General features: G+C 45.4%; 1 protein-coding gene across 3 annotated transcripts in view; it reads right to left on the bottom strand.

The window, feature by feature from the left end:
• gse1b (Gse1 coiled-coil protein b) overlaps positions 1–16,379 on the bottom strand; it is a 521,271-nt gene extending 504,892 nt beyond the window's left edge. Inside the window, exon 1 of one of the 3 annotated variants that reach the window (XM_060923214.1) lies at positions 14,013–16,379. In XM_060923214.1, coding sequence (XP_060779197.1) covers positions 14,013–16,214 — 2,202 coding nt within the window. In that variant the 5' untranslated portion in view covers positions 16,215–16,379. The remainder of the gene's footprint in view (positions 1–14,012) is intronic. The other 2 variants (XM_060923213.1, XM_060923212.1) reach the window with 2 other exon arrangements.
• Between the last annotated feature and the right edge of the window lie 259 nt (positions 16,380–16,638).

Below are 16,638 nucleotides of genomic sequence, written 5' to 3'. Positions count from 1 at the left end.
ATCCATTGACGGTAAACAAGGATCGAGTGGACTTCAGTGGCGACTATGATATTGAATTAATTCAACAAAGTGTAAGTGCGGGACAAATGTGTTGTATGTGTTGCAGTAGTGCACATTATGCAGGCGTGTTTCATGGCAAGTCAAATGTTAGCCTTAGCTCCACTACCCAATATAATAGCTGTCTTGCTAACGTTAAACACACCTGCATAATGTGCACTACTGCAACACATTTGTCCCATTGGCTAACTTGTGTTTGACTGACAGCTACACTCAGACATTCCCCCAGAGGCTGTTGCGGCCATTCCCTACTCGGATTCTGGCGGACTGTTTGACGAGTGACCGATCCATTGACGGTAAACAAGGATCAAGTGGACTTCAGTGGCGACTATGATATTGAATTTACACTTTGTTGAATTAATTCAATATCATAGTCGCCACTGAAGTCCACTCAATCCTTGTTTGCCGTCAATGGATCGGTCACTCGTCAAACAGTCCGCCAGAATTCGAGTAGGAAATGGCCGCAACAGCCTCCGGGGGAATGGCTGAGCGTAGCTGTCAGTCAAACACAAGTTAGCCAATGGGAATGCATTCCTGGACAGCCCACCCACATGTGAAGTTTGTGCCAAAACTGCAAGCAAAAAGTCAGGGAGTGCAAACGAGAAAGCTGGAATCGCAACCAAAATAAATTATGCCAAACAAAACTGAGAAAGACGCGGAACAAAAATAAAAGGTTTCTGAAGAGTAATAGGCTGATATTTTGCATGATTACATGAGTAATTTGTTTGCCAGTCTAAAAAAATTGACTTTTTTTGTTTTTTTGTATTTTGATTTGTCGTTTTTGTTTGATATTTCAAAAGTATTGTATGAACATTTTGGCACAAAATTGATTCCATATTCTAGCAAACAACAAAATAAAGATTCAGAAAAACAAATCATTCAGTGATCATTTTAATAGTGTAATTTCATCCGAACTAGGCCTAACGCTCGATTTAGAACTACAAAAAGTCCGTGTGTCGGACATTTTAAGTACCTTTGTAAAAGTTTTGCAAACGTTGCAGTCAGCATTTAAAATGCTAACTTAAAGTTTTTGTACAAGTTTCAGTTGATTAAACCGTCATATTTTATTAAATGTGTCTGCTTTTGTAATAAAAAAAGTACTGAAAGAAAAAGCAAACACAGCATTGCGATTTCTTATCCATCAATTATTTATATATATATATATATATATATATATATATATATATATATATATATATATATATATAAATCCCTCCCTCCCTACTGAAAATTTTTTTTGCTCACCCAGTGGACAGGAAACGGATTTTTTTTTAAGGATGGCCTTACTATCATGCAAGCAATTAGATACGAAACTCACGGGATAAACAGTGACCATGTTCAAAGCAGTGTCATTCATTCATTCATTCATTCATTATTAGTAACTGCCTGGCCAGAGTCATGGTGGTTTAACTTAAAGGGGAACTGAAGGCAAATATTTTATTATCAAAATTCTATTTCTCATTTTATTAAATATAGGAATGCGTTTTTGACAGCTATTTTGTCGCTGCTATAGCAAGTTCTGAGTGTTTGAAATATGCTCTGTAATATATCAGTCCATATGTCAAAGCAATGGCCGTAAACGAGATTCATTAAGACCTGTGCGAGACATCGTAGGACGGAAGTAAAACGTACAGCGGAAATCAAAGTGACCATCCCTGTGTCTGAAATAACTCACTCGTTCACTACTCCCTATATAGGGAATTACTATATAGAGGACTATATAGTGAGCTCATTGGTAAAATGAAAAAACTCTTTCGGACACTACTCTGTCGTGCTGGTTTTTACGTCATTACTGTCAAACAATTAAAACGTGCCAGATCAGTCAGCTGGTTGGTTTTCAAAATAATAAACACATGTATGTATTTTTGTGATAAATCCATATTGTACTCAGCATATTTCCCACATTAATAAAAAGTCCCTGCATCTTTCAGTTCTTTTTAAATCAAGGCTGAATACTTTCTTCTTTGCCGCTGCCTTTTATTAAATCAAATTTGAGACTTTTAATTTGATTTCTTTCAGTGTGACCACAATGTATGATGAGATATACTGCTTGGTTAGTGACCATCGTTGTACACTACTTTTTGTGATGCATTATGGGATACTTTGAGTGCACTATATAGGGTGTAAATAATCCTCACTAAGGTTTCGGACAGCAGTACAAAATGGCGTCCTCACTATATAGTGCCCAATATAGGGAGTAGGGAGCGATTTCGGACACAGGGGTTGTCAAAAGACGCGCGCGCCCTCTTTCGAATGCTGAAGCTGGAAGTTTTGTTTGTTTTGATAGCAATCAGGAAAGTTTGAAAAAAGTCGGCAGTAATCGTCATTTAAACTCGTTTTTGTGCAATACTTCGTTTGGAAAACAGTTTTCAAAATGGCAGCCCTGACACCTGGCTGACACGTCACGTTTCGAAGTCTCGCACAAGTCTTGTGAAGATCGCGCGGATAAGCGACGCCTGCCGTGGACCAAACGAACTAAATTCAACACGGCTAAAAACCGAACAGGCCGATAAGTATAATATTTAATTGCAATTAGTTGCTAATACGAGTCATGATATAAGGTTACTCAAACCGAAAACGCAATTGAATAACACGCTAATTAAGAAATAAAGCAAGTTTAAAAATGACTTCAGTTCCACTTTAAGCTCCTAGTTTTATTTACATTTTAGTCAACAGAAATGAGCAAACTTGTTAATTTTCACAAAAAAAAAATTGCAGCTGAATTAATTAACCAGAACGTCAAGGACGTAGTAGGTCATCTGGCCTGCCGTCAAAACAACCATGACGACCAAAACATCAAACAGAACTGAAATGTGACAGAGAGGACCAACCTCCACAACAAACTGTTTACAACAGGAAAATAAAATAAAATAAAAAAAGTTTGTATCTGAACAGGATATTCCATAAGAGACCACTTTTTAGTTTAAAAAACAAAACATAATGAAGGCTACTGCAAAAGTTTGTGACAAATGTGTCCAGAAGAACTGGGGCTGGTTCTGGAAGATGCTCAGTAAAACCTACAGCTCATTTCCACATAAACCTGCACTCACTGGACCTCAGACTACTATTTTTTTTTTTTTAAAGCAATGGGTCATCTCACACCAAATATCGACTTTGTTTCATTTATTCATTTATTACAGCTTACTGCTTCCTGTTTAGAGTATTTATTAATGTTGAAACATTTCATTTCATTGGGCGGCACGGTGGTGTAGTGGTTAGCGCCGTCGCCTCACAGCAAGAAGGTCCGGGTTCGAGCCCCGTGGCCGGCGAGGGCCTTTCTGTGCGGAGTTTGCATGTTCTCCCCGTGTCCGCGTGGGTTTCCTCCGGGTGCTCCGGTTTCCCCCACAGTCCAAAGACATGCAGGTTAGGTTAACTGGTGACTCTAAATTGACCGTAGGTGTGAATGTGAGTGTGAATGGTTGTCTGTGTCTATGTGTCAGCCCTGTGATGACCTGGCGACTTGTCCAGGGTGTACCCCGCCTTTCGCCCGTAGTCAGCTGGGATAGGCTCCAGCTCGCCTGCGACCCTGTAGAAGGATAAAGCGGCTAGAGATAATGAGATGAGATTTCATTTCATTATTTTTTAAGCCATTTTTGGTCGACAGCGTTTCTTTACATGCGCCTCAGACTTTTGCAAACCCAAACCATAACTCTTGTACATCACAGCCCCCATATATGGTACATGCATTACATCTGTCTCCGCCCACATCCAATCCTGCAGCAGGATATTCTTGGGTTTCACATGATGTCACAGCCGCCTCATTAGTTATTCAAAACTTTAGCTGGTGGTCTAAAGGCCAATTTATGCTGACAACGCAGTCCTCACAGATGGCGTCGCAGATGGCGTCTGCGTAGCCCCCCCCCTTCGCAGACGCTCTGCGCGCACCTCCCAAAAATTGTGACCACCGCAGAAGGGCCTCTGCATGCTCTTGCGACAAGGCTTTCGCAGATAGCTTTTCGCAGACAGTTGTAATTTATCGTTGAGCGGGGAGTAATAGGTGTGCGCGATGTTATTCACCGCCACAATGCAAGGGGGCGCGAAGTCACGAAATCGCTAGGAGTAGTTGGTGGGTGTGGTTAGTGGAGTGTTTATCCTCCGGTTACTTATAATGACTAGAACTGGAGTCGTATAGATGTACGTACTTCCTCACTTCCTCGATCAACCGCTCTTCGTGCTGCTCCATCTTCGCTCGTGTTTTTAAAAATGGCGGTCGTGAAAACAAACCAAACCGGGAAAGTAGGGAAGCGGAAGTGCGTGTACAGTGGATGTAGAGTGGACCAATCAGAGCCTTCTTGTCTGCAACGCTGTCTGTGAGGCTTCTGCGGTGGTCACAATTTTTGGGAGGTGCGCGCAGAGCGTCTGCGAAGGGGAGGGGGGCTATGCAGACGCCATCTGCGACACCATCTGCGAGGACTGCATTGTCAGCATAAATTGGCCTGAAGCCTCGCAGACAGCGTTGCAGACAAGAGGGCTCTGATTGGTCCACTTTACATCCGCTGTACACGCACTTCCGCTTCCCGACTTTCCCGGTTTAGTTTGTTTTCACTACCGCCATTTTTAAAAACACGAGCGAAGATGGAGCAGCACGAAGAGCGGTTGATCGAGGAAGTACATACATCTATACGACTCCGGTTCTAGTCATTATAAGTAACCGGAGGATAAACACTCCACTAACCACACCCACCAACTACTCCTAGTGATTTCGTGACTTTGCGCCCCCTTGCGTTGTGGCGGTGAATAACATCGTGCACGCCTATTACTCCCCGCTCAACGATAAATTACAACTGTCTGCGAAAAGCTATCTGCGAAAGCCTTGTCGCACGAGCATGCAGAGGCCCTAAAGCTCAGTTGACAAAGCGTTTGTATGGAGAAGGTGCATTACTCACATGAAAAATGCCTCACGCTTGCGTTGTTTTAGGTTGTTCGAATTGATCAAGTCGTGAAACTGATAAAACTTTCTTCAGGGTTCCTCGTGAACTAATAAAAAAGGGTGAACGAACACAGGATTTCACAAAAAGCCATGGAGAAAGGTGGCTTTGAACCTCTCAGTGGAATCGAAGGGAGCCGAGTCGAAGCATGCTCGAGTTTCACTTGGTGAAAGGTTTGTATTTCCCTCTCAGCTCTGTCCTTAGTGTTTTCCAAGTACCTTTCTTGCTACATGTCGTTATTTTACGGTACATTTTTAGTCACTTTTTTTTTTTAGCTAAAGTCCCCAGCTGTTCCTTTGTTTCCTCCTCACAAAGTCCATATGCATGAAGGTCGCGACAAAATTCTTCCCCAGCCGTACAGTTACCGTACAATGCGCCGTGATCACTTCTTCTCCGTCTTGTTTAACTAAGATCCAGGTCTTTAAAGGGGATTCTGATGATTTTTGTGAATGATTTAGCTGAGAGATAAGAGCCAACACGAGTGAGAATCAAGCCAACTGTTTGTTTACACTTCAACTTGCAGCACTTCGTGGTAAAGACGCGAACAAAAAGCTTAAAAAAAAAAAAAGATACTTACTGTACGCGGGCAAAAACAATCCAGGATTCACTGGGCAGCGACTTGATAGCGAGGTCCTTTACCCAGCCACGTATGAAAAAGTTGTAAGCCTCCATACTCTTCCACGCTTTCATCGGTTTTGTGGTGTAGAAGGACGTCTGCAACACCAGATAGTTCGAGATGTCGGGGAACTCGACTGAAGGGTAGTTTTCGAGCTCGTATGACAAATCCTTCTTTCCCAGACTGTCGGGGTCGATTCCATTGCACATAGCAATCTTCTGAATATATCTAAAGCCAACAGTGGCTTCTAGATTACGAGCGTACTCTGATAAATTATCGCTAGCTGTTTGCACTACAGCTGTTTTTGGTTTGCTAGACCACCGGAAGTGAAATCGCTAAGAAAAGTCACGTGACTGAAACCCAAGAATACACACTGTACTTGGCAGTATGATTAGCACTGTCCACACACTCGCTTATGTATCTTGTATGCTTCTGGAGGATTAAGAGCAGCACTCACTAGCTGGCGCATCACAGCCAAAACATCCCTGTTTGCCTGGGTTCAAACCCTCGGTCATGTTTCACGATTTCACACGCAGTAATATTCAACACACTGTTTCTCTTCAAAACTGTCTCCTGTCAACACGACTGTTGTCATCTGCGCCACCTAAAATTGAAAACCCTCAAAGTATTCACTAATCACACAAACACACTAAAGTAAACAGTGGAACTGGGTTACAAGCTGATTCCCTGCTCCAGGTTTGACCCTTGGTTCTGAGTGTGGTGATGTGGCCCTCAACAAGGCCTCATGGGAAATGTAGTATTTCCTGCACTGGGTCTGTTCGTGCGACATTAATGAGCGCGAGGTCACATACCCAGCACCGGTGTGTATTATATTACATACGGAATTGAACACAATGTGAATGAAACACAGTCTGGAAGGTCTTTGTGTGTCAGCGCGTGCTGAGAAACACATCTGTGTGTGTGTGTGTGTTATTATCACTTCGCTCAAAAAATACTCGCCGAATGTCTGCATGGTTGGGTTTGTTGCGATTCCAAATAGCTCATCCAGTGCAGACTGTGTATTCAGAGGGACTACTCTAATTACAGAACACACACACACACACACACACACACATCTACAAGTAAAATATGTTCGCATGCAAACAGATTCCTGACGCCATCCCCCTTATCATCCATCTGGTCACATTCTCACACACACTATTGCACTCATGAGGATACTTCAGTGTTTCTGAAAACATGTACAATTTGCTTATTCCTGAAGAGTTCATCTCTCCTCTCTCTTCTCAGAGGAACGGGTATTTTCATTTCGACATGCAACACTGAAAATACACACAGATGAAAGTGTTACGTGTTCAGTACCTCTTTGTATTGTAGCTTCTTAGAAAGAATCCCCCCCCACCCACACACACAAGCTTTTAGCTCGCTAACATGACCCAGAAAACATGGCTTACGCTAGCATGAGTGATGCTTAGTGTATTCTTGCTGTTGTACCATAACTAGCGTTAGCCTGTAGAGGCTTTAGCTTTGCTCTATACACTAATAACAACAGTATACTGCCATTAAAAACCCTTATTTCCATTGCTAAGTAAGCTGGACTGTAGCCAAGTCCTCATGATGAACTTGGTTCCTCTTGCCAGGCTACCAGGAGAACCAAAAGGAGCAGGATGTAGACCAGTAAATATTCAAACACAATATCACAGCAGCAGCAGAAGACGACGACGACCTCTGCAATCAAAATGAAGACAGAGTCATCTATATCCCCCGCCCTATATACCAACTGTATACCAAGTTTCAAGATCTTATTTGTCACATTTTTCAAGTTCTGCTGCAGGAAACCAACCCGACCTCTTTACACTGACCTCAGCAGCCCATGGCATAATAAACCCACCGGACCTTTTCATTTTTAGCTGAGCTAAAAATGACAATTTCTCAGTACCAAAAGGCACATATACATTACATAATCAACACATAGACCAACTTTCAAGACCATACCACTCATAGTTTTCAAGTTCTGCTCCGGAAACAAAACCTGCCCCTAAGGCCAAGTTTACATTAGACCGTATCTGTCTCGTTTTCTTCGCGGATGCACTGTCCGTTTACATTAAAACGCCTGGAAACGCCGGGAAACGGGAATCCGCCAGGGTCCACGTATTCAATCCAGATCGTGTCTGGTCCGGTGCTGTGTAAACATTGAGATACGTGGATACGCTGTGCTGATCTCTAGCTGGCGTCGTCATTGGACAACGTCACTGTGACATCCACCTTCCTGATTCGCTGGCGTTGGTCATGTGACGCGACTGCTGAAAAACGGCGCGGACTTCTGCCTTGTATCACCTTTCATTAAAGAGTATAAAAGTATGAAAATACTGCAAATACTGATGCAAATACTGCCCATTGTGTAGTTATGATTGTCTTTAGGCTTGCCATCCTTCCACTTGCAAGTGGTAAGTGACGCGCATGCCCGACATGCACTGGGATCACACACACAGCGGCTCAGTCCCGAATCACTGCTCGTGCGCTTCACTCGCGCGCTCTGTGAGCTGCGCAGGGCCGGAGTGCGCACCCTCCAGAGGGCACTCGCTGTTCAGGGCGGAGTGATTTGGAGCGCAGGATGCCTGCGGAGCCGAGCGTATCCGTGTATCGGCGTTGCTGTGTGCACGCGAATCGTGTATTGGCGTTGCTGTGTGCACGCTAATCGTTTTAAAAACGTTAATCTGATGATCCGCTGATACGGTCTAATGTAAACCCCACCTAAGACTAACCTGAGAGACTGAGTCTGAAATTGTTTCCATGGAAACATGAAAAAATTTTAATTTTTCAAAATTTCTTAGTATGAAAAGGCACATCTACCGTACGTCACCTTGTTAACATGTATACCAAGTTTCAAATCCGTATCACGAATAGTTTTGCACCGGAAACCAACATTGCTCTTAGAAACCAAGTCAAAATCTATTTTTTTTTATGTAAAAATTTGAAAAATACTTTTTTTCAAAAATCCAAAATAGCAAAAAGCGCCAGTTCACGTGTTGCTTGATATGTTTTCAAAGTTTCATGAAGATATCTTCAGGGGTTTTAAAGATATGGCCCGGAAACGAAAATGTGACCGGACGGACGGACGGACGGAACCCGTTTCTACAACACACTCAACACAATTCCTCATTTTATTTTATAGAATGGTGTACTAGCCTTGCATTTCAGTCACATGATTCCTCTGTGATGCTAAAGCTGAGCGATAAGACAATATAATATCAGTATTGTGATAAATTATCATGATACATACACTTTTTAAACCTCTGGAAGTAGATGTGATTGAAAAGGAGGGGGAAACAGTATGTACATGTTACAGGTCAAAATATTTCAACATACACTACCGTTCAAAAGTTTGGGGTCACCCAGACAATTTTGTGTTTTCCATGAAAAGTCACACTTTTATTTACCACCATAAGTTGTAAAATGAATAGAAAATATAGTCAAGACATTTTTCTGGCCATTTTGAGCATTTAATCGACCCCACAAATGTGATGCTCCAGAAACTCAATCTGCTCAAAGGAAGGTCAGTTTTATAGCTTCTCTAAAGAGCTCAACTGTTTTCAGCTGTGCTAACATGATTGTACAAGGGTTTTCTAATCATCCATTAGCCTTCTGAGGCAATGAGCAAACACATTGTACCATTAGAACACTGGAGTGAGAGTTGCTGGAAATGGGCCTCTATACACCTATGGAGATATTGCACCAAAAACCAGACATTTGCAGCTAGAATAGTCATTTACCACATTAGCAATGTATAGAGTGGATTTCTGATTAGTTTAAAGTCATCTTCATTGAAAAGAACAGTGCTTTTCTTTCAAAAATAAATAAGGACATTTCAAAGTGACCCCAAACTTCTGAACGGTAGTGTAGGTGTTTTTTTGTTGTTTTTTTTTACCTGGGTTGAAATTTTTAACCTAGTTCATAATTTCCAACCTCGGAAAATGTTTGGATTATCTAAGATTCTTAAAAGGGATTTTCCATCACTTCTTTTTTCTCTCTTTCTTCCATCCACTTCTTCTCTGTCTACACCTACTGAGTATTTCCTCTCGTCTGTCTGTTCCTATCTACCTAATTAGCATTTTTAAAAAAAATCTTTTTTCATTCTTAACCAGGATTCAAACTCAGAACCTTCTGATTCTTCTGAAGGAGCGATATTTATTTTGAACGTATTGAGTCCAGTCTTATTACATCATCAAGTAATTTAAAATACAAAGTCTTCCCAAATCCTAACCCGAGAAAAGTAAGCCTCTATAATACAAGTAGCAAATTATGAACTGGGTTAAACATTCTAATTTATGTTGAAAAATTCCACCTGACCTACAATTCTGACCTGTAAACCCCCCCCCCACACACACACATACTCAACACTCAGTCACTTCACGACACCTGTACATTCATGTAATCATCCAGTCAGCTAATCACATCCATCTGTTATCTGTAGCTGCTTATCCTGTGCAGGGTCGCGAGCAAGCTGGAGCCTATCCCAGCTGACTACGGGCGAAAGGCGGGGTACACCCTGGACAAGTCGCCAGGTTATCACAGGGCTGACACATAGACACAGACAACCATTCACACTCACATTCACACCTACGCTCAATTTAGAGTCACCAGTTAACCTAACCTGCATGTCTTTGGACTGTGGGGGAAACCGGAGCACCCGGAGGAAACCCACGCGGACATGGGGAGAACATGCAAACTCCACACAGAATGGCCCTTGCCGGCCGCTGGGCTTGAACCCGGACCTTCTTGCTGTGAGGTGACAGTGCTAACCACTACACCATCGTGCTGCCACCAATTATATGGTCGTGCATAAATCACGTGGATGCAGGTCAAGGGCTTCAGTCAGTGTTCGTATCAAACATCAGAATGAACAGAATACAGTAAATGTATTTTTTTCACGGTCCAAATCCTGCTCTCTGATTGGCTGGCGAGCGGGTCCGTATCCTACGGTACGGACCCCAATTACAGACCCTGGTTACAGACCTCTGGCGACTCGCTCATTCACAACAACAACAAACATAGTAGCAATTTTTGTCATTTATTTTCACATTTCTCAGGAGAATAGCATTAATTTTACAGCATGGATAGCGATAACGACAGTGTTCACAGCAAAAGCGAGTTTTACTACCCTGAGGAAGAAGAAATAAAAGAAAACATTTTGGGAGAAAGCTAAAAACCTGTAACTTGCTAACGTAAAGCAAAAACATGGCTGAATCCTGAATGACTCCTATTTGTATAAATAGGGGACTACATAGGCGACAAAATGTAGTTGTTTTCCTGCCATGGAAGTGCACTTGTATACCGAGGAGGAAGCCATTTGCATTACAGCCGTGAATGAGGATTCAAAATGGCGCTCGGCTCGTTTTTCTCTTTCGGGCGCTCTCGTTTTCTGTTAGAATTTGGTAAAGAAAAAAATAAATATATTATTTACCAGCTTAAGGTCGGTCCGTATGGTGAAATACCGTGACCTCGGCCTTGAATACTGACCTCGGCCCAGAGGGCCTCGCTCAGTACTTTCAAGACCTCGGTCACGGTATTTCACCATACGGACCTCCCAGCTGGTAAATAACATACATTTACTCAGCGACTTTGAACCTGACATAATTGTTTTGGTTTGAGTATTTCTGAAACCGCAGACCTTCTATGATTTTCATACAGAATAGTCTGAAGAGTTTAGACAGAATGGAGTGCAAAACAAAAAGCGCCCCCCAGCAAATGGCGGTTCTCCAGGCAGAAACGCCTTATTGATGAGCGCGAGTCCCCCCCCCCCCCCAAAAAAAAAAAAAAAATTTAAATAAATAAACACTTTTTACAAACATGGTGAGCAGGAAAGCATCTCAGTGAAACCTTGAGTTGGGTGAAGTGCTCTCACTTTGGACGTTTGTGTAACTGTGGTGCAATTCCAGCTGAAGAGCAGCTCTCTCTCTAAATATATATATAAACTCTATATATAAAGCGTCTGACTCGCACCAGCGCATCTCCCATTACACCAGCTAATTTGGATGTGGCCAACAAACTGACACCCAATTTACACTTCACTATCTCACAGTGCCAAAGCAAAGGAAAGTGAGAAAGGCTAAACGTTTGCATATGCAGAAGAATCTGGACTGAATACCTGATTAGAAACATCAAACTGAGAGAAGAGGAGAAAAGACTTCTGTCTTGACCCTGAGACACAAGGAAATTGGTACTTAAGCACAGCTCGCATGTCACTAGAGGACACAACACCTGTTTCTCTCGCCACAGGAGCCATTACTATCCCTCTTCCTCCTCCTCTCTCCTTCTCCACCAACATTAGCTATGAGATCATGACTTGGCTCCGAGCAGGAACACCTTGCCGTCCAGGAAAACCCCATTCCCACAATCACACCCTACGAAAAAACTTCTGGCTTGATTCCACACGTTCAGATGGCTGTGTTTGGATCGGAGTAGGAACATGAGAGGGTTAGTGGGTGTAAAGTGCTTTCTATCATACAGCTGGGAGCAAAAATATGCCTCTCTTTCCTTCTCATTGCCTCTAATTTAAAAAAATATATAAATTAAAACATCAACATGGTGTCTCCAAAAAGAGCGCACACTTTCCTTTTACATTTTCAGTGTTCCATAACATCAATCTACTGGTCTATACTCCAAACTAAACACCCCAGCAAAAGACATAACTTCCTCCAGTAACAATTTTTTTTTCATCCATTGGGGTCAGTCTCAGGAATAACTTAATCGAGGCTTTTGAGTGAGAGCAGAAATTAGCAGCTCAGCCAAACAGCTTGACAATTGGTGTTTGGATGGTCGAGAGCGGAGAACAAAAACGCTTAGAGACAGAAAAGTCACGGGTTTCATTCATTTGGTTTGATAGCATGCAATATTGTTGGCATATCGCTTATCCTATGTGTATTACATCACTCTACCCAATGAAGAACGAGCGTCGAATATGGTTTATGATATTGCATTGGTTGTCAAGACAACATGACGTCACACGTGACATCGGAGACGTAAAACTTCCACGCTAGCAAGCAACTTGTAAACAAACATGGCTGCCAGGTTTGCTTTGTTAAATACGAAAGATTTTGAGAGAAAGACGTGTTGAACACCCAAAAGGAATTATGTATGCATCTCATCTCATCTCATCATCTCTAGCCGCTTTATCCTGTTCTACAGGGTCGCAGGCAAGCTGGATCCTATCCCAGCTGACTACGGGCGAAAGGCGGGGTTCACCCTGGACAAGTCGCCAGGTCATCACAGGGCTGACACAGACACAGACAACCATTCACACTCACATTCACACCTACGCTCAATTTAGAGTCACCAGTTAACCTAACCTGCATGTCTTTGGACTGTGGGGGAAACCGGAGCACCCGGAGGAAACCCACGCGGACACGGGGAGGACATGCAAACTCCACACAGAAAGGCCCTCGCCGGCCCCGGGGCTCGAACCCAGGACCTTCTTGCTGTGAGGCGACAGCGCTAACCACTACACCACCGTGCTGCCCATTATGTATGCATAATAATAATAATAATAAATGGCTTTTTTCATGGTATATCCGATACGTTCCATTCAGCTACTCGTCTTCGACTTGTTCATTATCATGCTCGCCGAACGGAACACATCTCTGATATACCACGAAAAAGACCCTGCCAATATTATTGAATTATTTCTACCCTGTATCCAATTCTTGCTGCACACACTTCTTCCCTGCTGAGTGAACCCTCTGACCCTTGCTTGATGTTACGGTATGTTCCATCATCATATCTCACCTCATGTAGTCACCCATCCCTTTCTCAGATGTCAAGGCTCTAGAGCCGAGCATCCACAGCACCAGCAAAGGCTTTGCCAAGCTCCAGGGCATCAGAGTGGAAAGTTTACCAGATCACGGAGTGAGTAAACAACAAAACAGGCTCATCCTTTACAGCACACACAACCTCCTCCTCTTCCCACACACACACCCACTGTCCGTCTTATATAAACTGTGTGACCCCCACTTCATCAGGATTTCTTACCTGGATTCCTCTATGAACAAACTCTCTGTTTCCTCCCGCGCACAAACCCCACAGGAATCAGACAAAGCTTGCCTTGGCCGTGAGGGCTGCATTTTAACAGCGGTTGGAGGAAAGCTGCCCGTTTCCAAATGTTTATTTATTTCTCTAATGCGACAGGCTCCATGCTTTATCTACCCATCGCCACCCCCACCACCTGGCTGAGTTGCTGCTCTCTCCACAGATGGAAAATACACTGATGTGCCATCAGGCTTCATTATTAACGCACCATTTCTCAAACCTTGATCTTCTTCAGGAAACTGTAGCAATCAACAAACATTCTTAGGGAAAACCTCACATTCATTGTTAGCACCGACTGTGAACTCTGAGCCGGGAAAACACTTCTCCAGAGACGAAGAAGAAACGAAAAAGCGTCCACATATCCTTACCTTCTGCTTCGTCCCTGCTGGTCTTCCACGGTCCAGTGTGCCATCCTGCTGCATGTTCTGTCCAGCCAACACCATGGATTTACATTCCACACACGAGCCAATTGTAAGTTGTTTCCCATCATCGACCACAAGAGTGTGGCTAACCCGTGGGGCATAAAGGAAGACGGGCAGCCGAGCCACGTTGACCGCCCTTAACCCTGGCGCCCGCCTCTTCTCCTGCCTGCAGAAAAAGCAGACGAAAGATTCGCAGCTGTATTGACGCGACCAGGGGCTGCTCGAGGGCCCTGATCCTGCAGCCTCATGCTGCGCCCACTGAGCCAGCAGGTCATGATAGCACAGGGAACAAGCAGCCACCAGGCCAGTGGCATCCGCAGGGCGAGCACGAGGAGCCGGCGTATGCACGGTGAGGAAAGGAAAGAAGGGTTCTTTTTCTCCACATCGTCCAGGAGGATTAACATGAAGCTGGTACTCTGTGCCCGCAGAGAGCTCTGCCCCGCACAGGTAACACACGGAGGTGTGGTGAACGGAAGCAGAAAGGTTCTGCTGTGCTCTGACGAGGCTGCTCGAGACTCCTCCTGCGGTACTCGTCTGGTGGTATCTCCCAAGGAAGGTGCTGATGGATGTGATAAGCTCCTCACTAAGGCAGAGACGGTATGCCGCCCAGATGTCCTCTAAGATGGTGTAACAGGTGGCACAGCAATGTACCTGGCCATCTTGCATGCTTTGGGCATTAGGTGGGCACGGAAGCAGGTTGATGAACGGAAAGTACATGGCGCCACGGGCTTTGCCTACCCCGGCACGGGAATATGCCACCCTGATATCCTGGGCACAGTCCTTCCCGCATAAATAGCAGGCCTCTCTGGGAGGATGCATAGAAGGGACGGGGCGAATTTTGGGTAAAGATCCGATGCCATCCATATCAGGTGACGTTTTGGAGCCTACGTTAACTGGGACCACGTAAAGACGCTGCAGGACAGGTACATCAGCCAGCTCGAATCCCTGCCACTGCTGCATGAGTGACGCATGGCAGCTGGCACATACCAGAGTGCGTCCCCCTGGGCTTATCGGCAGAGCACCTGGCGGAGGTGTGTGCAGCCACAGGAAGGGGAAGAAAGGCTCAGTGGCAGCTCTCTCCTGCTTTTGTACACACACTTCGAAGCGGATACCTGGTCGAAGTCCACTGCCGCAGATGTAGCACACGTGGCTGGACATAACCTGGTACCCAGCTTGTTGTCTCCTCCTCCTCTCATCCTCCTGATCTTCATCACTTGTTACATTAATCTCATTGCCATCAGATGCATCCGAGTGGTTCAGACCAGCTTCTTTGGCATGTGCAAGATCCTCAGCAGGGCTGAAGAGCAGCTGCTGGAGCCTGGAGTTCCAGCCGCTTCGCCTGTCCCGCGTTAGAATCCCTCCGTCTTGGGTGGGTGTGTCACCGGAAGGGCTCTCACAATCAGGCCGTGCCAGGTTCCTGTGGAGCCGTGCCAATGCCAGCGTCGTGTGGGACACGTGATTCATCATGACCGAGCCGGACAGCAGCGCGCTCTCAGACTTCTCTGCGTCCTGAGTGACCCGGTAACGCGCAGCGCTTTGCGAATCGGTGCCGTCTCTGCACGCTTTACCGGCAGCGGGGACTTTCAGGCACTTCCCCTGGTCGTCTCCACCATCCGAGTCCTGATCCGACGCGTGCTCGTTGTCCGAGAACGACGAGAAGTCCGAGTCGTCACCGTCGCCGTTCTGACCGCTCGTAGCGGGTCGGGCGTCCGCGTCTCGCGTTGCGTTCCAGTCCCGAGGCGCGCGGCGCGTGTCGCACTGGTGCGGTCTCTTGAGCCAGTACACGCGCTTGTCGAGTGGCGTGCGGCTGCGCTCGAACGCGTTCCACTGCTCGCGCAGGAAACAGTGGCACACTGCGCACACGACCGCGTAACCGTCGGCACCGACCTCCGCGGCGCCCGGTGCCGGTTCCTGGCCTTGCAAGAACGGAAAGAAAGGTGCGCTCCCGTGCCGGTACTTAACCTGCAGCTGCAGCTCTTTTCCCGGCGTCACTCCGCTGCCGCATACGAAGCAGTGCACCAACGAGACGCCGTTCGGCACGCGACCCGGTCTGCACGTCACACCGGGAGACGCACCTCCGTGGACCGCGGACATGAGTCGGTGCTTCCGCGGCACCGCAACCGCGTCCTTATCCCCGGCCTCGTTCATTCTCCGCTTGGGGAAAACATCCGTCTCACAAAGTCACTGCGATCCAAAAGAGAAAGAAAACTTCAGCAAAGTTCACTCCTTTACACACACACACACACGTCCTGTCTCACTCCGAGTCCAGTGTGTGCATGTTGCAGTAATGTAATCCAAGGAGAAAACCCAGTCCGTGTTCGAGGTGTGCATGTGTTCGGAGCCAACTCTCAGTGTGCGCTGCGCGGAACCTCGGGCTGCTTCACTCTGCGCACAGACAGCGCCATCTCCAAACGCGCTCAGGCTCCCACGGCCAGTGCCTCAAAACATCTGTGCTGTAAAAGGACACCAGATATTAGGAAATGAAACATGTGGGCAAATCCTGCATCCCTGTATTCCTCACACGGTGCTTTCTCAACAGGGCCATGAAACCTGGAACTTTACTGGACCGACT

Source organism: Neoarius graeffei, chromosome 6, assembly GCF_027579695.1.
Source record: "Neoarius graeffei isolate fNeoGra1 chromosome 6, fNeoGra1.pri, whole genome shotgun sequence".
In the NCBI taxonomy this organism is placed as follows: domain Eukaryota; kingdom Metazoa; phylum Chordata; class Actinopteri; order Siluriformes; family Ariidae; genus Neoarius; species Neoarius graeffei.
Note: the sequence above shows the minus strand (reverse complement) of the source record. Positions and strands in the feature narration are given on the sequence as shown.